Source organism: Delphinus delphis, chromosome 3, assembly GCF_949987515.2.
Source record: "Delphinus delphis chromosome 3, mDelDel1.2, whole genome shotgun sequence".
In the NCBI taxonomy this organism is placed as follows: Eukaryota; Metazoa; Chordata; class Mammalia; order Artiodactyla; family Delphinidae; genus Delphinus; species Delphinus delphis.
Genome location: NC_082685.1, coordinates 55,642,204 through 55,664,230, shown reverse-complemented (window position 1 = coordinate 55,664,230; position 22,027 = coordinate 55,642,204). Strand labels below are relative to the sequence as shown.

Below are 22,027 nucleotides of genomic sequence, written 5' to 3'. Positions count from 1 at the left end.
ATCACAAATTTCTAAGGCCAAACACTAATTATTCAAATATCTCCTTTCTAAATTTGCATTTCAATTAGTGTGATTGTTTAAAAACATAGCTTCAGTTTAGCTATAAGATATTAAAAGGTTAAAATATATTAAATTTTAGTTTGCTTTTACCAGTGACAAGTATTGTTTCCTTTACGGTTATTTCATTTGAATGGCCAGCTGATGAATCTAATTTATCTATTTAGTAGAAAATTCCAAAAGATAATTCCTTTTATAAGAATTTCTAGTAAAATCTACAAACCATTTATAATTACCAGTTATCAATGCTGCTTAATATTTTGAAATAATACTATTTGAAGTGTGATTTTAGTAACTAAAAATACTATTTAAAATCTAATACATATTTCACCAATTCATCTCTCCTTTCAACAATTATTGCTTAATATCTCTCTGTACTTTCCCCTTCCAAGTTAAGAGCAAAACAGCCCTCAAGTCATCATGAAGTTTAAAAAAACATTCTCTCTCTTTTTTTTTAAACAAGTGAGACTACTCAAAACTTCAAAGTATGTGTTTAGCATTTGAACTTCAGGACTTCTTGTATTCAAATTCCTTTAAAATGATTTTTATCTTTCCCTCAATGATATTTAAAGTTCTTGCCTGTATTTTACCAAGGAGGAATTAGAACTGATATTTAATTACCAGAGTATCCCTCTAACTATTCTATCTCTCTTTGTGTATTCAAAATGGAAGAAATGTTTTAAATATTGTGCTTCAGGTCTGGCAACCAATTGTGTAAGTTGTTGTATGAATCCTTCAGAATGGATAATGCAGCTTTCCTGACTGGAATGGAATGGTTTTGCAGGTAGTCATTCTCTTTATCATTATTGCCTCTTCCATGCAGATATAATAGTTTTTTTTCTGATAAGTTTGGCAGTTTGGCAAAATAATCCATGATGCAATGTTAAACTATCATCTTAGGCCACCTTTCTTGATTTTAACTTTACACACTGATAACATTTCAAAAGATCTATACATAGATATTTATATATATATATATATTTAAGGCTACAGGGAATTCATTATTCATGTCACTCTTAGTTTTTTTTTTTTAAACCTAATTAACGATCTCAACAAAAGACTCTTAGTTTTCCTTTCAATTTCTAAATTTTGTAAGCACCTCTTTTTGCTGGTACCTATCTCTAACGGGAGACAAACTATTTAAAAGATTCTTATATTAATTGAAAATTTGAATAGAAATATATTTCACCCATGATATCTGTGTACCCAAGGCAAGGCTGAAGTTTGGATCTAAATTACCTAAAATGTTGTTCACCTCTCTAATTCCACTTAGTTAGATCAAAGAATGGATTCTGGAGCCATTCTGTAACAGTTTGAATCCTACCTTTGCCATTTTCACATGGTGCGTGACTATGGGCAGATTATTTAAACTTTCTATTCCTCAATGTCTTTGTCTATAAAATGTGCCTAATAAGAGTGCCCACCTCATAGGGTTGTTTGAGGGATAAAATGAGTTAGTGTATGTAAAATGCTTAGAGTACTATCTGGCATATAGTGACACATATATGTTAATATTACCTAGATTTCATTTGTTTTGGATTGACAAAAGGGATCGAAAAGAGCTAATCTGCAACACTATTACTATGTCAGCATATAGGAATAAGTAAACAAAATCTAGTTTGAATTTTGTCCTGAACTCTTTAACTTTAACTAGAGCTCAGTTAATACAGTATGAAACAATTTTTTGTTTCATTCAGGAAAATTGCTTTCCATTTATATCTAAAATAATATTCTTTCTTTTTTTCTTTTCAGTATGTTTATTATTTTTTATCATTTCACTTAATGTTGATATATATTTCTCTGATTTGCCTTAAGCATGAAAGAAAATCCTACAGCATATTAATATTACTATTATTGCTATTACTAGATCTCTTACAACAGGAACTAACAGAGCTAGAATAAAAGTAAATTTATTTGAACAGTGCTTAGCGTGTATTATACTCTCATCTCTCAGAATTCTGTATTCAGTGTCAGACATGTTCATGGCTGAATGCATGATCTCACAGTAATCTTCTAATATAGCTAGAAATATGATCATTAGAGTGGGTTAATTAATTTATCCAAATGATATTTACTGAATGACTACTATAGTCCAGGCTTCTTTCAAAAATAATGTTTCCTGGGACTTCCCTGGCGGACCACCAGTTAAGGCTCCACGCTTCCACTGCAGGGGACACGGGTTCGATCTCTGGTTGTGGAATTAAGACCGCGCATGTGCGCAGCATAGCCAAAAAAAGGTAAATAATAATAATAATAATTTTTCCTAATATTTTCTATCATTATCAGAATCTAAGATTACTGACATGATTTTAAAATAATTCATTAAATGTGAATCATAATTTATGAAGTTAATTAAGTAATTAAATTATAAGATATTTAAGGAGGAGAAATCCCATATGTACCAAGGTAAGTGGTACTCCATTCAATATACTAATTGTAACCAGTAAACTGATTAACTGTGTCTCAGTTAACTTACTATATCAGGGAAATCACAATAGCTGCATGCTGCACTGAAATCCATTTTATAAACAAGTCTCTCCTCTTCACCATATATAAGTAGGCAAAGCTTGAGGTACCCTTTGCTCACACATTAAAATGTTTTAAATCACTGCTTCTTGTCTTCCCGCAAATTGGCTAGTCAAGGAATGTGATATCTGGGCTACAAAGGATCAATGTGGTAAGAAGCAAACTCATTATTAAATACAGATATCTAGCTAAATCAGCTTAAACTTAAAGGCTTTACCTTAATAAAATTCTATGGTTTTCACTCAATTTTGTCTTGATATTATCCTGATGATAGTCAAGTAGAATAATCAAGTCCTATCACTCTCTGAGCTTCTGTTTCTTTATCTGTAAAAATCCTTTCATTTCCTCTCTGGATCTAAGAATCTGATTCTAATACTATTTCACCTCCTTAATATTTTAATGTGGGTTCACACTGTAAAAGGACTTATAACAAAGCAAGATGCCTCTTTATTCAACTGTATTACTGTTTGCACACCAGTGTAAAAAAATAGAACCTGAGACCAAGTGGTACAGAACACCTTACACAAACTTTTTGCATCATCATAAATTTCTCACATACTTGGAAATAAACAGATAAAACTATTATTAATTATAATTTTATAAGAGTTTATCTCCCCTGGTTAGATTATGACAAAGGGGAAATGGAGTTCTTTAAGTTCCACTTGTAAGGGTATGGGGAGAGGAAGATAGCCCCTTGCTTTGTGCTCACAATTATTCTAGCTCATGCGATGTAATGGAATAACCTATACCTTAAGCCATTTAATGGAATAACAAAACTTTTTAAAGTTCTAGGGCTTCCCTCTTGGCGCAGTGGTTGGGGGTCCGCCTGCTGATGCAGGGGGCGCGGGTTCTTGCCCCGGTCCGGGAGGATCCCGCATGCCGCGGGGCGGCTGGGCCCGTGGGCCATGGCCACTGGTCCTGCGCGTCCGGAGCCTGTGCTCCGTGGTGGTATGCGATGAGAGGCCCGCGTACCGCAAAAAAAAAAAAAAAAAAAAAAAGTTCTATACACTTTTTTAAAGGGCTTACATTTGGACACTTCCAAAATAGGCTGACTTGAGACTACAGTATTAGTTTCTCAATAAGGACGCAGGGTGGCGCTGCCGGCTAAGACTGTGAATAAGGAGCCCTAAAAAGCTCCCGTGTTCCTTTGTTGCCAGACGGAATCAACACCACACAGAAGCAGCTTTGCCAGCCGTGCTGGGTTACCAACGAGTTTGGGTAGCGATATACTAAACGACTTTAAGATTAAAAGCAATTTTGTGAAGATTCTACCAAGCAAGAAGTCAGAATTTAATACCTCGGGTCTTTTTGTGGTTGCTGAAGGGATTGGATGTAAGCACTCTGGCTCCAACATGGAGACGCTAGAGAGAATTCAACAAAACAGGCAAGTGATGACATTTATTTTGATAGTACTCTTATCTCAGGCTCACCCTGCGCCTATTCGTTATTCTGTGCTGGAAGAAACAGAGAGCGTCTCCTTTATAGCCCATTTGACCAAGGACCTGGGCCTGGGAATTGGGGAGCTGGCCGCCCGGTCGGCCCAGGTGGTGTGTGACGATGACAAGCAGCGCTTGCTGCTAGATCGCCAGACTGGAGATTTGCTTTTGAGGGAGAAACTAGACCGGGAAGATATATGTGGCCCCGCTGAACCCTGTGTGCTGCATTTCCAAGTGTTCCTGGAAACTCCGGTGCGATTTTTTGAAGGGGAACTATTAATCCAGGACATAAATGACCACTCCCCAGTATTCCCGAATAGGGAAATGCTCCTGAAAATACCGGAAAACAGCCAGCCAGGGACTGTTTTTCCGTTGAAATTAGCTCAGGATTTGGATGTGGGCAGCAATGGTCTTCAAAAATACACTATCAGCCCCAATTCTCATTTTCACGTTGTCACTCGAAATCATAGTGAGGGCAATAAATATCCAGATTTGGTGCAGGACAAAGCACTGGATCGAGAGGAGCAGCCTGAGTTCAGCTTAACCCTCATGGCGCTGGATGGCGGGTCTCCACCTAGGTCTGGCACCAGCATGTTACGAATCCTGATCATGGATGTCAATGACAATGCTCCTGAGTTTGTGCACACTCCATATGAGGTGCAGGTTCTGGAAAACATCCCCCTAGACTCCCCAATACTTACTGTTTTAGCTAGGGATGTAGATGCTGGAAACTTCGGGACTGTTTCCTACAGTTTATTCCAAGCATCAGAGGAAATTAAACAAACTTTCTCAATAAATGAAGTCACAGGAGAAATCCGACTGACAAAGAAATTGGATTTTGAACAAATTAAATCTTACCACGTGGAAATTGAGGCTACAGATGGAGGAGGCCTTTCCGGAAAAGGCACTGTAGCCATAGAGGTGGTAGATGTGAATGACAACGCCCCTGAATTTACCATACCTTCACTCACCTGCTCCATCCCAGAAAATGCTCCTGAGACTGTAGTCTCCATCTTCCGAATTCGAGATAGAGACTCCGGAGACAATGGAAGGATGGTTTGCTCTATTCCAGGTAATCTGCCATTCATTCTAAAACCGACTTTAAAGAATTTCTACACCCTGGTAACAGAGAGCCCTCTGGACAGAGAGAGCAGAGCCGAGTACAACATCACCATCACCGTCACAGATATGGGGACACCGAGACTGAAAACCCAGCACAACATAACCGTGCTGGTGTCCGACGTCAACGACAACGCCCCCGCCTTCACCCAGACCTCCTACATCCTGTCCGTCCGCGAGAACAACAGTCCCGGCCTGCACATCGGCAGCGTCCGCGCCACAGACAGAGACGCGGGCGCCAACGCCCAGGTCACCTACTCGCTGCTGCCGCCCCTCGACGCGCACGTGCCCCTGGCCTCCCTGGTGTCCATCAACCCGGACAACGGCCACCTGTTCGCCCTGAGGTCCCTGGACTACGAGGCCCTGCGGGCGTTCGAGTTCCGCGTGGGCGCCGCCGACCGCGGCTCGCCCGCGCTCAGCAGCCAGGCGCTGGTGCGCGTGCTCGTGGTGGACGACAACGACAACGCGCCCTTCGTGCTGTACCCGCTGCAGAACGCCTCGGCGCCCTGCACCGAGCTGGTGCCCAGGGCGGCCGAGGCGGGCTACCTGGTGACCAAGGTGGTGGCGGTGGACGGCGACTCGGGCCAGAACGCCTGGCTGTCGTACCAGCTGCTCAAGGCCACGGAGCCCGGCCTCTTCGGCGTGTGGGCGCACAACGGCGAGGTGCGCACGGCCCGGCTGCTGAGCGAGCGCGACGCGGCCAAGCACAGGCTGGTGGTGCTGGTCAAGGACAACGGCGAGCCGCCGCTCTCGGCCAGCGTCACGCTGCACGTGCTGCTGGTGGACGGCTTCTCGCAGCCCTACCTGCCGGTCCCTGAAGCGGAAGCGGCGGACGCGGCCCCGGCCGCTCCGCTCACCGTCTACCTGGTGGTCGCCTTGGCGTCGGTGTCGTCGCTCTTCCTCTTCTCGGTGCTGGTGTTCGTCGCGGTACGGCTGTGCAGGAGGGGAGGGGCGGCCTCGGTGGGTCGCTGCTCGGTGCCCGAGGGCCCCTTTCCGGGCCACCTGGTGGACGTCAGCGGCACGGGGACCCTGTCCCAGAGCTACCAGTACGAGGTGTGTCTGACGGGAGACCATGAAACTGGTGAGTTCAAATTCCTGAAGCCAGTATTTCCCAAACTCTTGGTTCAGAACAGAGAGAGAGAAAATTAAAAGAAAGCCCCAACTGCAGGAATAATTTTGTTCGGTTAAGTGTCGTATTTGGTCAAGTGAGCCTCTCAATTTTGTTAAACCTGACTCACATTGCATTACTTTCTCTTGAGATTGTATTGTTGTAGAAATATGTATATCTCTATTGCAAATTATGCATGTCTCTGTGCTAAACCTTCCTTTTATTAATATTGATTGGATTTAGCATTTTTAGTTACACTTGATATTATGTATTTCTTCATATTTGACCTTCTCTTGGTGATTAATCTTTCCATAACTATAAATTACTCAAGTAGTGTAAGAAGAAATTTTTTTTAAAGGAACTTCTTGGTTAATGTCTTTTCAGGGAAACATTTTAAAGCTTCTGTGTAATCTTACATTTCTATATATTTTTGGTACTTGTCTTTACCACATAGCTTTATATTTGCGAGGCCAGAATGTTTGAAATTCTTTGTAGCTACCTAAGACCTTTCTTGTTCACTATTCTACCAGGCTATGCCCCCCTGAATAGCCATGAACATATAAATTAGCATACTTGTTTCTCCCAAATTGTACCTAAACATGCACTTTATTAAATTATTGATACACTACAGTTGTGACCATATCCCATTGTGAGCACCGTATATGCTAGAGATTATCTTGTTTGCTACTTACGTAGCACATTGTAATTGCTCCATAAATACTCACTGATATTATAATAAAAATTATTCTCATTTATAAATAACAATTAAAGAGAAAATCTTATATAACTTGGTATCACTTCACTAAAATAAAACTAAGTCACTGCTTGGTAAAATACTTAAAATCTTAGAATCTTAAGTAAACCCTAAATCCTTTAAAAGGTCTCAAGAGGTAGAGGGCATATACTTTCTTGTCCTTCCTTTTGCCCTATTAACAGAAGTTCAAATGTAGTTTAACGTATGTGTTTTTCTTGGTTTTCCTGCAGCTTCCCTGCATGTTTCAAGAGTCAGAATTTCTTCTCAGTTTTGGTTATTATGTTCTAGTCTGATTGCTCATTTTAAGTTACTCTGCAAACATGGGCAGCTTTTATGAACAAAATAATGATTTATTTTTGATCTCCAAGTCACCTTGTTTTGTCCTTCAATGTAGCGTTTGGGTATTTTGCATAAATTTACTTTTTCAATTATGCTAACTTTTAGTAATAAGAAACAAGCATTGTTTTTTCTTTTCAGACAACAAGAATAGAAATAGAAATTAAGATAAACTTATCTGAATTATAATTGTTTCATGTTGTGTTCATTAAGCCAAGCAAGACGATTATGTGGTTTCCAACTAAATTTATATGGATGTAACTATAAGACCAGTTATTGAACTTCTGGCACAATGTGAGCCTGCTTTATAACCTAAGTATTTATTTTTAGATATTGTGTCATCCTCCTGGAATTTAATTACTTGCAGCTTTCTCTGAATTACATTTTTTCTAAGGATATAATGAAATAAAAAAGGAAAATTACTGTTTAAGTCATTATTGAAACATAGCTATTAGCCTTCATCCAATCTAATACTTGAAACTAGAAAGTGATAAAAATGAGAACAAAATTAAACACAAACAAATATATGACATAAATACGGTAGTCAACTTTAACTTCTCCACTTACTTTAACTTCTCCATTTACTGTTAGATATTTAAATGAAATAGTTTTTATGTATGATGAAAAGAAATGTGATTAAAGTTTTCAGCAATATATTTCAACATTATGAACATCTAAGTTCATGTTTTTGTTTATGCCAGGAAAGTCCAATTTATATAATCACCCAAATGAGACTGGCCAAACACTCAGAACCACATTTATGAATTTATATGAGTAAATTTATGAATTACTTTGTGTATTACTTTATAAATTACTGTGTGTATTTATAAAGGATGGATCATGCCTTACTAGCTGGGGATCACCACCAGTCTTTGGTGTAGAACAGATCAACATTTTAAAATTCAATGATTATAATTTAATAGTAGATATAATCCAAATAACTTCCACAAAATGAATACCTTAAGAAAAACAGGCCAGTTCTACTTTTGCAAAACAAAAATAGAGAATGGAGGCCAAATATATGGATAATAATACCCATTTCAATCATAGTTTCTCAAGTGCTTCTATTATATGTGCATTTTTTACAATTCCTTTGTTGTTTTTAGGCATAGCATATAGTGAGTTTAACACATGCTGTTTTAGGCACAGAAATTCTACTGAAGGCAATATAACCCACATCACTTTAAGACCCTCTATTTCTTACTACCAGAAATTACAAAATATAGATTTTAAATAGTCTTAAATTATAAGTTATGCACATATTTGGTGGAATTCTGTTTCCCGGTTAGATGGATTATCTAACAGCAGAAAACAACAATAAAACCTGTTTTAAATTCAGAAATTACCAGTTTCAAGCAACAGAGAGCAGATGATATAAAAAGAACTGAAGGGGCTAAGATTCCTGAAAAGGAAAATCCTTGGAGTTCTGAACTGACTCCTACAGTCAATTTGCCCTAAGGAAATCTGCAAACTCAAAGAACAGACAAAAGGCTTCTGCCAGGGATGGCGTAACTTCAATAGCCTTTGGCAAACTGGAAGATTCAAGCTCAAGGCCAGTTTTCCCCCTCATGATGCTTGTCAAATTCTGGGACATTCCAGGGAAGAAGACTAAAAACTTGAAGGAAAATTTCAGAAAAGCAGAGTGAAGTTTTAATAGTCTTAATGCATAAAAATTAGAGTTTGTGATCTGCCATGGGAAAGGCTGTGGAGAATACACTGAGTTCTGAACTGAAAATTCTGAAGGGTCAGGTGCTTTTCAGGACTGCAAAGAACCTTGACTAAGCACAGTGCTTGTTTGAATTAAGGCACTTTGATTAGACATGACTCTATCAAGCTAACAGAGGAAAAGGTGAACTCTTTCTGGAAGAAAATAATATCATCTGGATCCTGGACAGCTTTTTACATTTATCTTCAGCATTCAATAAAAAATTATGAGGCACACATACAAAAAGGCTGGTTGACATGAATAAAACCTAGAGGAAAAATAGACAATACAGAAGACCTACAGATAAAATACATACTAGAATTTACTGACAGTGATGTTAAAATAAGTATGACTGATATGTTAAAATAAGGAATACAGAAAATAGGTAGAAGAGAATTTCACAAGAGAATGGAATAAAATGGAAATTAATTTTGGGACTGAAGAATATAACTGAAATTTTAAAATATTAGATTGTGTAATGGCATAGTAGTTGTAAAGGATTATAGGATTAGTGAATGCAAGACAGGCCAATATTAAATATCCAAATAGAAACACTGAGGAATGAAATGATTAAAAATACAGACAAGAATATTTAGTGACATGTGGAACATAATGAAAAACTCCAACACACATATGATTGTAATCCTAGAAGGACTAGGAATGGGGAATAAGCAATGTTTAAAGAAATAATGACCAAGAATTTTCCAAAAATGGTGAACAAAATGTACCGCTCAAGATGCTCAATGAAACCCAATTAGGAGAATAAAAAACAATGGTAGATGGGAGTGTTTCCTTAATTTCTCTTTCAGATTTTCATCATTAGTGTATAGGAATGCAAGAGATTTCTGTGCATTAATTTTGTATCCTGCTACTTTACCAAATTCATTCATTAGCTCTAGTAGTTTTCTGGTAGCATCTTTAGGATTCTCTATGTATAGTATCATGTCATCTGCAAACAGTGACAGTTTTACTTCTTCTTTTCTGATTTGGATTCCTTTTATTCTTTTCTTCTCCGATTGCTGTGTCTAAAACTTCCAAAACTATGTTGAGTAATAGTGGTGAGAGTGGGCAACCTTGTCTTGTTCCTGATCTTAGAGGAAATGGTTTCAGTTTTTCACCATTGAGAACGATGTTGGTTGTGGGTTTGTCATATATGACCTTTATTATGTTGAAATAAGTTCCCTCTATGCCTACTTTCTGGAGAGTTTTTATCATAAATGGGTGTTGAATTTTGTTGAAAGCTTTTTCTCTATCTTTGAGATGATCATATGGTTTTCATCCTTCAATTTGTTAATATGGTGTATCACATTGATTGATTTGCATATATTGAAGAATCCTTGCATTCCTGGAATAAACCCACTTGATCATAGTATATGATCCTTTTAATGTGCTGCTGGATTCTGTTTGCTAGTATTTTATTGAGGATTTTTGCACCTATGTTCATCAGTGATATTGGCAAGTAGTTTTCTTTTTTTTGTGACATCTTTGTCTGGTTTTGGTATCAGGATGATAGTGGCCTCGTAGAATGAGTTTGGGAGTGTTCCTCCCTCTGCTATATTTTGGAAGAGTTTGAGAAGGATAGGTGTTAGCTCTTCTCTAAGTGTTTGATAAAATTCGCCTGTGAATCCATCTGGTCCTGGGCTTTTGTTTGTTGGAAGATTTTTAATCACAGTCTCAATTTCAGTGGTTGTGATTGGTCTGTTTATATTTTCTATTTCTTCCTGGTTTAGTCTCAGAGGGTTGTGCTTTTCTAAGAATTTGTCCATTTCTTCCAGGTTGTCCATTTTATTGGCATATAGTTGCTTGTAGTAATCTCTCACGATCCTTTGTATTTCTGCAGTGTCAGTTGTTACTTCTCCTTTTTCATTTCTAATTCTGTTGATTTGAGTCTTCTCCCTTTTTTTCTTGATGAGTCTGGCTAATGGTTTATAAAGTTTGTTTATTTTCACAAAGAACCAGCTTTTAGTTTTACTGATATTTGCTATTGTTTCCTTCCATTTACCGTTGCAACGAAAAGAATAAAATACCTAGGAATAAACCTACCTAAGGAGACAAAAGACCTATATGCAGAAAAATATAAGACACTGATGAAAGAAATTAAAGATGATACAAACAGGTGGAGAGATATACCATGTTCTTGGATTGGAAGAATCAACATTGTGAAAATGACTATACTACCCAAAGCAATCTACAGATTCAATGCAATCCCTATCAGACTACCACTGGCATTTTTCACAGAACTAGAACCAAAAATTTCACAATTTGCATGGAAACACAAAAGACACCGAATAGCCAAAGCAATCCTGAGAAAGAAAAATGGAGCTGGAGGAATCAGGCTACCAGACTTCAGATTATACTACAAAGCTACAGTAATCAAGACAGCATGGTACTGGCACAAAAACAGAATTATAGATCAATGGAACAGGACAGAAAGCCCAGAGATAAACCCACACAAATATGGTCACCTTATTTTTGATAAAGGAGGCAAGAATATACAATGGAGAAAAGACAGCCTCTTCAGTAAGTGATGCTGGGAAAACTGGACAGCTACATGTAAAAGTCTGAAATTAGAACACTCCCTAACACCATACAGAAAAATAAACTCAAAATGGATTAAAGACCTAAATGTAAGGCCAGACACTATCAAACTCTTAGAGCAAAACATAGGCAGAGCACTCTATGACATAAATCATAGCAAGATCCTTTTTGACTCACCTCCTAGAGAAATGGAAATAAAAACAAAAATAAACAAATGGGACCTAATGAAACTTAAAAACTTTTGCACAGCAAAGGAAAACATAAACAAGATGAAAAGACAACCCTCAGAATAGGAGAAAATATTTGCCAAGGAAGCAACTCACAAAGGATTTATCTCTAAAATATACAAGAAGCTCATGCAGCTCAATATGAAAAAAACAAACAACCCAATCCAAAATTGGGCAGAAGACCTAAACAGACATTTCTCCAAAGAAGATATACAGATTGCCAACATACACATGAAAAGATGCTCAAATCACTAATCATTAGAGAAATGCAAATCAAAACTACAATGAGGTATCACCTCACACCAGTCAGAATAGCCATCATCAAAAAATCTACAAACAATAAATGCTGGAGAGGGTGTGGATAAAAGGGAACCCTCTTGCACTGTTGGTGAGAATGTAAATTGATACAGCCACTGTGGAGAACGGTATGGAGGTTCCTTAAAAATAGAACTACCATATGACCCAGCAATCCCACTACTGGACATACACCCTGAGAAAACCATAATTCAAAAAGAGTCATGGGTTTCCCTGGTGGCACAGTGATTAAGAATCTGCCTGCCAATGCAGGGGTCACAGGTTCAAGCCCTGGTCCAGGAAGATCCCACATGCCCCGGAGCGGCTGAGCCCATGTGCCACAACTGCTGAAGCCTGCGTGCCACAACTACTGATGCCCGCGCAGCTAGAGCCCATGCTCTGCGACAACAGAGGCCACTGCAGTGAGAAGCCTGTGCGCCGCAGTGAAGAGTAGCCCCTGCTCGCCACAACTTAAGAAAGCCCGTGTGCAGCAAAGAAGATCCAACACAGCCAAAAATAAATAAATACATAAATAAATTTATTTTAAAAAAAGAGTCATGTACCACAATGTTCATTGCCGCAGTATTTACAATAGCCAGGACATGGAAGCTACCTAAGTGTCCGTCAACAGATGAATGGATAAAGAAGATGTGGCACATATATAGAATGGAATATTACTCAGCCATAAAAAGAAACGAAATTGAGTTATTTGTAGTGAGGTGGATGGACCTAGAGTCTGTCATACAGAGTGAAGTAAGTCAGAAAGAGAAAAACAAATACCGTATGCTAACACATATATATGGAATCTAAGAGGAAAAAAAAAGGCTCTGATGAACGTAGGGGCAGGACAGGAATAAAGACACAGATGTACAGAATGGACTTAAGGACACGGGGAGGAGTAAGGGTAAGCTGGGACGAAGCTAGAGAGTAGTATTGACATATATACACTACCAAATGTAAAACAGTTAGTGGGAAGCAGCTGCAAAGCACAGGGAGATCAGCTCAGTGCTTTGTGACCACCTAGAGGGTGGGATAGGGAGAGTGGGAGGGAAATGCAAGAGGGAGGGGATATGGGGATATATGTATACATATAGCTGATTCACTTTGTTATACAGCAGAAACTAACATAACATTGTAAAGCAATTATACGCCAATGAAGATGTTAAATGAAAAACAAAGCACAGCTAGGAATATCACAGGAAGGCTGCTAAAGACTAAAGTCAAAGAGAAAATCTTAAAAGCAATCACATGAAGATGACATATTGCTTTGAAAGGAACAACAATAAAATGGAGAGCTGACTATCAAGCAGCCAAAAGACAAAGGAATGATGTCTTCAGAGTCCTGAAAAAAAAATAACTACCAGACTAGAATTCTATCACCAGAAAATATATCTTTCAAAAATGAAGCTTTCAAACAAACAAAAACTGCAAGAATTAATCACAGTCGCATCTGCACTAAAAGAAATACTTTTTGTGGAATTCATTAGGCAGAAGGAAAACAGTCCTGAAGGAATCACAGATTTGCAGGAAGAAATGAAGAACAAGAATAAGGGTAACTATAAATTGCTATTGATTATTAAAGGCAAAAATAATAGTTTCTTAAAGGATTTAAAATATACATAAAATTTTAATTCATGACAGTAATAATGTAAAAGGCAGGTGCTATAAACAGAGTTAAGGAATTTTAAGGTTCTAAGCATTATCATGGGAGTAGTAAAATTAAATAATTTGTATTAGACTCTTGTAGATCAAAGATGGATGTTGTAATCTCTAAGATAATCACAAGGAGAATAATTTTAAAATTAATCGAAGGAAAAAAATAAATATCTAAATAATCAAAAAGAAGAAAAAACTTTAGGGACAAATAGCAAAAATTTAGATGGTATATATAAGTGGATAGATATCAAATATTACATTAATTGCAATTGGATTAAATAATCCAATTAAACAACCAATATTGTCCGATTAGGTTTAAGAAAAATTCAACTATATGCTGTCACATAACTGTGTGTGTCTCTGTGTGTGTGTTATGACAGAAAGTTTGAAAATTTAAAAATAGAAAAAGATACATGACACAAACACTAACCAAAATAAACCAAGTATAGATATACTCACATAAGACAAAGGAGACTTTAAGGAAAGATGCATTACTAGAGATAAAGAGAGATATTTCATAATGATAAGGAGGTAAATATACCAGAAGTATGTCAATTCTAAGACTGAATATATCCCCATAATTACAAAATATAGAAAGTTAAACTGAAAGAACATAAATAAGAAATAGATAAATCCAGTCATAGGAAGAGGATGTATTACAACTCTCTCAACCCCTGATAGAATAAGAAGACACACCTAATATTAAAAATCTGAACAACACAATAATTATATCTGAATAAACTGACATACATAGTACACTGGAGAGTACACATTCTTTTTATATGCACATGCATATATCAAAATTATCCATATTCTGGGTCATAAGGCAAGTCTCTAATTTTTTTTAAAGAATTGAAATCACTCAATATGCTCTCTGACAATGAAATTAAGGCAGAAATAAAAATTTAAAAGAAATACCCAAATGCTTCAAAATTAAATAATATAATCCATCAGTCAAAGAAGAAATCACAGAAGAAATTTACATATATTTTGAACTGGGTAAAAGTTAAGATCTGATATATCAAAACAGATTTTACAGGGAAATTTTAAAATTTTAAATGCACAGGTTAGAAAAGAAAGGTTAAAAATCAATAATCTAAGCTTTCATCTGAAGAAGCTAGAAAAAGAACAAATCAAATACCAATGTAGAAGGAAGAAAATAATACATATATATATAAACATAAATAAATACAAAGCTGACAAATATACAACCAAGAAGATTAACAAAACTTAAAGTTGGTTCCATGTAATAATTAATAACTCTTATTAAAAACTCTTCATAAGGGGCTTCCCTGGTGGTGCAGTGGTTGAGAGTCCGCCTGCCAATGCAGGGGACGCCGGTTCGTGCCCCGGTCTGGGAAGATCCCACATGCCGCGGAGCGGCTGGGCCCGTGAGCCATGGCCGCTGAGCCTGCGCGTTCGGAGCCTGTGCTCCGCAATGGGAGAGGCCACAACGGTGAGAGGCCCGCGTAACTCCCCCCGCGACAAAAAAAAAAAAAACTCTTCATAAGACTAATGTTAAAAAGAAAGAAAACATCGATCATAAATATCAGGAATGAAAAAGGAACACCACTACCAATCCTACAGACATTAAAAAATAAAAGAGGATGTTATGAACAACTGTATGCCAATAAATTTGGTAATTTATGTAAAATGGAAAACATCTTTTAAAAACACAATATACTGAAACAAGAAGAAATCTGATTAGTCATATCTTAAGTAAATTAAACTTGTGATTAAAAACCTTGCCACTTCAGTTCACACTAGTGAATTCTTCTAAATACTCATGGAACAACTAACACCAATTTATACAAAATCTTTTAGAAGACAGATAAACAGGAAATATTTCCCAGATTATCTGGGTACCAGCATGACTTCAATGGATTATGACATCCAAACCTGAATAGGACATCATAAGGAAGGACAACTAGAGACCAATGTCTTTTACAAACACAGATGGAAACATTCTAAACAAAATATCAGTAAATAAAATTCAGAAATATATAAAATAGAAATAATAAATTATGAGAAAACTGTGTTATTTTAGGAATGCAAATCCAATCAATATACTACATTACATTAATAGGTAAAGGAGTAACATCATATGATTACGTCAATGGATACAGAAAAAAGTCACTAGTGAGCACACACTCATGGTAAAATTGTTAGCAAACTGAAAACAGAAGGGAACTTTCAGAAAGTATTTTAAAACCTACAGTAAACATTATCCTTAATGGTAAATTATTTAAAACTTTCCCTCAGGGATCAATAATGAGACAAGAATGCTTGCCTTTACTATTTCACTTCAGTGTTTTACTATAGGTTCTAACCAGTGGAATAAAGCAAAGAAAAAATAAAAGACACAATGATTGGAAGAGAAGAAATAAGTCTTTTTTAAAAATGACATGATTGTATACATTAAAAGTCATAAAGAATCTGTAGACTATTAGGATTAATAAATGAAGTAAGTAATGCCACTGGATATAAGGTCTACATGCAAATAATAATTGTATTTCTATACAGCAACAAAACCCAGAAAATTAAAAATTTCAAGCATCATTTACAATAGTTTCAGAAACATCAAATATCTAGAAACAAACATAACAATATGCATAAGACTTCTACACTGAAAAATATAAAATATTATTGAGAAAAGTTAAATATCTGAATAAACAGAGGAATATATAATGTTCAATAGTTGGAAGACTCAATATTGGGAATATGTCAGTTCTTCTCAACCTACAGATGCAATAAAATCCTAAACAAAACTTCAGATTTCTTTGTGGAAGCTGACAAGCTGAATCTAAAGTTTATATGGGGACTTCCCTGGTCATCCAGTGGTTAAGACTTCGCCTTCCAATGCAGGGGATGTGGGTTCAGTCCCTGATCGGGGAGCTAAGATCCCACATGCCTTGTGGCCAAAAATCCAAAACATGAATCAGAAGTAATACTGTAACAAATTCAATAAAGACTTAAAAAAAATAGTCCACATCAAAAAAAAATCTTTAAAAAAAGAGAAAGGTAAAGTTTATATGGAAATACAAAGGGACAATAATAACCAAAGCAGTCTTAAAGAAAAAGAATAAAACTGGAGGACTTAGCAATCAGATACTAAAACCTATTATGAAGTACAGTAATTAAGATAATATTGTATTGTGGGATAAACAAAGAGAAAAATGGGAAAAAAAGGCTCTTGAACAGAAGTATGGACCCCTGATTTATGAAAAAAATGGCACGTCAGAAACAATTGGGAATGGAACTTCTTTTCAATAGATGGTGCAGTCATTTGGATATTTATATGAAAAAAAAAAATTTGACCCTAACCTCATTAACATGAAAAAATAATTTCAGGAGGATTATAGCTCTAAATGTGAAAAGTAAAGTAATTAATTTTTCAAAAGCACCATACAACAATATTTTCTTCACTTTAGTGTATGCAAAGATTTAAAACACAAAAAGTTCTAACCATAAATAAAAAATATTGAAAAATTAGAGTAAAAGTTAAGAAGTTTTGTTCTTCAAAGATACCACAAGAGAGTTAAAATGCATGCCATAGAATGGGAGAGAATATTTGCAATACATACTTCTAAAAAAGTACTTATACCCAGAATATATAAGGAACTTCTAAAGATTAATAAGAAAAAAAGACAAATACCCTAAATAGAAAAATAGACAAAAAACTTATGTACTTCACAAGAATATACACTAATAAAAATAAACGTGGAAAATGTGCTCAATTTAATTAATCATCAGGGAAATGCTAATTAAAATTACAATATGACATCATTACACACTCATCAGAAAGGTTAAAATTAAAAGATATTATCAAATGTTGACAAGCATATGGAGCAACTGGAACTCTCACTCTGCTGGTTTTGGTAAAAACACAGTTGAAAACTGTTTTGCAATATCTATTAAAGATATATATATGTGCACATCTTAAGGCACAACAGTCTAACTCCTAGGAATATAGTAAATATAAATGCACACATAGACACCAAAAGACATATACAAGAGTGTTCATAGCAGCACTACTCAAAATAGTCCCAAACTGAAAAACCCCAGTGTCCATCAACTGGAGAATAAAAAAACAAATGGTGGTATAGTCATACAATAGAATACCATAAAGCAATGAGAATAAAATAAATTAGAACAATATGTAACAGATGAATTTTACAAAGGTAATGTTGAGTGAAAGAAGACAAACATAACACTCTATAACTCCATTTGTATAAAAGTTCAAATGCTCTATGATAATAGAAATCAGGAGATTTCTATTATCATAGAAATCATAGTTATATCTATTTCTATGTTATATCTATATATATATCTCTATATATATCTCTATATATATCTCTCTATATATATTTCTATGTTATATCTATATTTCTATTATCATAGAAATCATAGTTATATTTCTATAACTCCATTTGTATAAAAGTTCAAATGCTCTATGATAATAGAAATCAGGAGAGTGCTTACCTTTGGGGGGAGGGGGCAATGAGAGGAGGGGGCTTCTAGGGTTTTTGTAACATTTTAATTTTAATTTAGGTTTTGCTTATGAGTGTGTTTACTTCCTGAAAATTTTTTGAGTTGTACACTCATGATTTATGCCCTTTTCTAATATGTAATATTTTAAAATAAAAATAACTTTAATAGCGTAAACTTTTGTAAACATCCATTATTGCTTATTTCGTGAATATAATCAAATAAGAATCACACAAATGAAAGTTTCTTCAAGTACTCAAAAGATATTTTATGAGGAATACTAGTGTTTTAGTTTGTTCTGAATAGTATTCTTTCGCTGGAAGTTAACTTAGCACATGTTTATTTAGAACTTACAATAACTGAGAAGTGGAGATACAACTGGGAACACTTCTGTGACTTTCTAACTTGGAAAGAGACGGCAAATACTATATGCAATAGTAAATAAGGACGCCTGGTGGTGCTGCAGGCTAGGAGTAGGAATGAATGGCTCTGTGGATACCCGGGAAGCCATTAAGCTGGGAATCAGAACTCTGAATGCTTTCTAAAAGAAGGAAGCATTTTACATAAGATCTAGAGGCAGAGATCTCCAGAGAAGGGCATCGTTCTACTGCAGGTCAGTCAGAAAGATCTAATTCGAGTTTATTTAACCAAATCATCTGGGTTGATTGCATACGGAATTGAAGAAACTGCAAGTTCTTGAACCGGGTCTGAACAATGGAGACTGCACCAGCAAAAACGCTACAGAAAAGGCAAGTTATCTTTCTTGCTATATTATTGCTTTTGTGGGAGGCTGGCTCTGAAGCAGTTAGGTATTCCATGCCAGAAGAAACTGAAAGTGGGTCTTTTGTGGCCACCCTGGCAAAAGACCTGGGGCTCAGGGTGGGGGAACTGGCCACTCGGGGCGCGCGAATCCATTACAAAGGAAATAAACAGCTCTTGCAGCTGGATGTAACGACCGGGAATTTGCTTCTATATGAAAAACTAGACCGGGAGGTGCTGTGTGGGGCGACAGATCCCTGCATACTGCATTTCCAACTATTACTGGAAAACCCGGTGCAGTTTTTTCAAGCTGATCTGCAGCTCACAGATATAAATGACCATTCCCCAGAGTTCCTCGAGAGGGAAATGCTCCTAAAAATCCCAGAAAACGTCCAGACAGGGACTGTGTTTCCTTTGAAAATAGCTCAGGACTCTGACATAGGTAGCAACACTATTCAGAATTACACAATCAGCCCCAACTCCCATTTTCATGTTGTCACTCATAATCGCGGAGATGGCAGAAAATACCCAGAGCTGGTGCTGGACAAACCGCTGGATCGGGAGGAAGGGCCTGAGCTCATTTTAACCCTCACGGCGCTGGATAGTGGGGCTCCGCCCAGGTCCGGGACCACTGCAGTCCGCATTGAAGTCGTGGACATCAATGACAACGCCCCTGAGTTTTTACAGTCGGTCTATGAGGTACAGATTCCGGAGAACAGCCCCCTAAACTCCTTAGTTGTCGCTGTCTCCGCCCGAGATTTAGATGAAGGAACGAATGGGAATGTAGCCTACGCTCTATTCCAAGGTGATGAAGCTACTCAACCATTTGTAATAGACGAAATAACAGGAGAAATTCGTCTGAAAAGGGCATTGGATTTCGAGGCAACTCGATATTATAACGTGGAGATTGCAGCCACAGATGGCGGGGGCCTTTCAGGAAAATGCACTGTAGTTATAGAGGTGGTGGATGTGAACGACAACGTCCCCGAACTGACCATGTCGACGCTCACCAGCTCTACCCCAGAAAACTCCCCAGAGACTGTGGTGGCCGTTTTCAGTGTTTCTGATCCAGATTCCGGGGACAACGGTAGGATGGTTTGCTCCATCCAGAATGATCTCCCCTTTCTTTTGAAACCCACATTCAAAAACTTTTACACCCTAGTGACAGAGAGGCCACTGGACAGAGAGAGCAGAGCGGAATACAACGTCACCATCACCGTCACAGATATGGGGACACCGAGACTGAAAACCCAGCACAACATAACCGTGCTGGTGTCCGACGTCAACGACAACGCCCCCGCCTTCACCCAGACCTCCTACACCCTGTCCGTCCGCGAGAACAACAGCCCCGCCCTGCACATCGGCAGCGTCCGCGCCACAGACAGAGACGCGGGCGCCAACGCCCAGGTCACCTACTCGCTGCTGCCGCCCCTCGACGCGCACGTGCCCCTGACCTCCCTGGTGTCCATCAACCCGGACAACGGCCACCTGTTCGCCCTGAGGTCCCTGGACTACGAGGCCCTGCGGGCGTTCGAGTTCCGCGTGGGCGCCGCCGACCGCGGCTCGCCCGCGCTCAGCAGCCAGGCGCTGGTGCGCGTGCTCGTGGTGGACGACAACGACAACGCGCCCTTCGTGCTGTACCCGCTGCAGAACGCCTCGGCGCCCTGCACTGAGCTGGTGCCCAGGGCGGCCGAGGCGGGTTACCTGGTGACCAAGGTGGTGGCGGTGGACGGCGACTCGGGCCAGAACGCCTGGCTGTCGTACCAGCTGCTCAAGGCCACGGAGCCCGGCCTCTTCGGCGTGTGGGCGCACAACGGCGAGGTGCGCACGGCCCGGCTGCTGAGCGAGCGCGACGCGGCCAAGCACAGGCTGCTGGTGCTGGTCAAGGACAACGGCGAGCCGCCGCTCTCGGCCAGCGTCACGCTGCACGTGCTGCTGGTGGACGGCTTCTCGCAGCCCTACCTGCCGGCCCCTGAAGCGGAAGCGGCGGACGCGGCCCCGGCCGCCCCGCTCACCGTCTACTTAGTGGTCGCCTTGGCGTCGGTGTCGTCGTTCTTCGTCTTCTCGGTGCTGGTGTTCGTCGCGGTGCGGCTGTGTTGGAGGGGCAGGGCGGCCTCGGTGGGTCGCTGCTCGGTGCCCGAGGGCCACTTTCCGGGCCACCTGGTGGACGTCAGCGGCACGGGGACCCTGTCCCAGAGCTACCAGTACGAGGTGTGTCTGACGGGAGGCTCCGGGTTAAATGAGTTTAAATTCTTGAAGCCGATTCTCCCCAACCTCCCGACCCAGGGCGCTGGTGAAGAAATAGAGGAAAACGCCAACTTCAGGAATAGCTCTGGATTCAGTTAGGGATCTCATCATGATGCAAGGTATTTGTCATTTATCTCTAATTTCCCCAGATACCGAATTTGAGGGCGTCATGGAGAAAAATTCCATCTTCCGATATAGCCTTGATTTCCTTTTTGTAATGAATTAGTCCAGTTAAATTTCCCTTGTCCAATTTTTGAAAACTAAATTCTGTTGTCATTGCATTTATTTATAGTGTGCCATTCCAAATCCTTGCATGCTGTTGATTTTCCTGAAATTTTTGCTCCTTCCGTTGGTACTTGTTGCAATGAACTGTCTTAATAAAATATTGTTTTCTCTATATTCATTCTGTTTCATCACGCTCTAAGTTATTTGATGCTAAATAGCAAAAATTTAAAATGTTTAAATATTCATTTTGTTTGCAAAGGAATACATTCATATAACAAATATAATACGTGAGAAAGCATGATGAAAACCAACACTTCTATTTACACTTCTTTCCTAGCTCTCATCCTACTGGCAAATAATTCTTTAAATGAATATTTTATTTCAATTATAACATACATACAGAAAAGTGAAAAATCCTTAACACAGCTCACTGTATTTTCAGAAAGTGAACATACTTGGTATCAGCATCTTGAAGAAACGAAACATTATTAGCATCCCAGGTGCCACACAAATTACCCCTTAAAATCACTACCAGCTCAAGTATAACAAATA

The 22,027-nt window shown here is 38.4% G+C and overlaps 2 protein-coding genes across 2 annotated transcripts; both read left to right on the top strand.

The window, feature by feature from the left end:
- Positions 1-3,935: 3,935 nt before the first annotated feature.
- On the top strand, positions 3,936-6,371 carry LOC132422047 (protocadherin beta-4). Its single transcript, XM_060006883.1, has one exon. The coding sequence runs from the start codon at positions 3,936-3,938 to the stop codon at positions 6,285-6,287; it is 2,352 nt and encodes a 783-aa protein (XP_059862866.1). The 3' UTR covers positions 6,288-6,371.
- A 12,587-nt stretch (positions 6,372-18,958) lies between these two features.
- On the top strand, positions 18,959-21,614 carry LOC132422046 (protocadherin beta-5). Its single transcript, XM_060006882.1, has one exon. The coding sequence runs from the start codon at positions 18,959-18,961 to the stop codon at positions 21,347-21,349; it is 2,391 nt and encodes a 796-aa protein (XP_059862865.1). The 3' UTR covers positions 21,350-21,614.
- The last annotated feature ends 413 nt before the right edge of the window (positions 21,615-22,027 follow it).

Bases quoted from the DNA above. Each gene is read 5' to 3' on its own strand.
- LOC132422047 (XM_060006883.1), top strand. From the start codon at position 3,936: ATGGAGACGCTAGAGAGAATTCAACAAAACAGGCAAGTGATGACATTT.
- LOC132422046 (XM_060006882.1), top strand. From the start codon at position 18,959: ATGGAGACTGCACCAGCAAAAACGCTACAGAAAAGGCAAGTTATCTTT.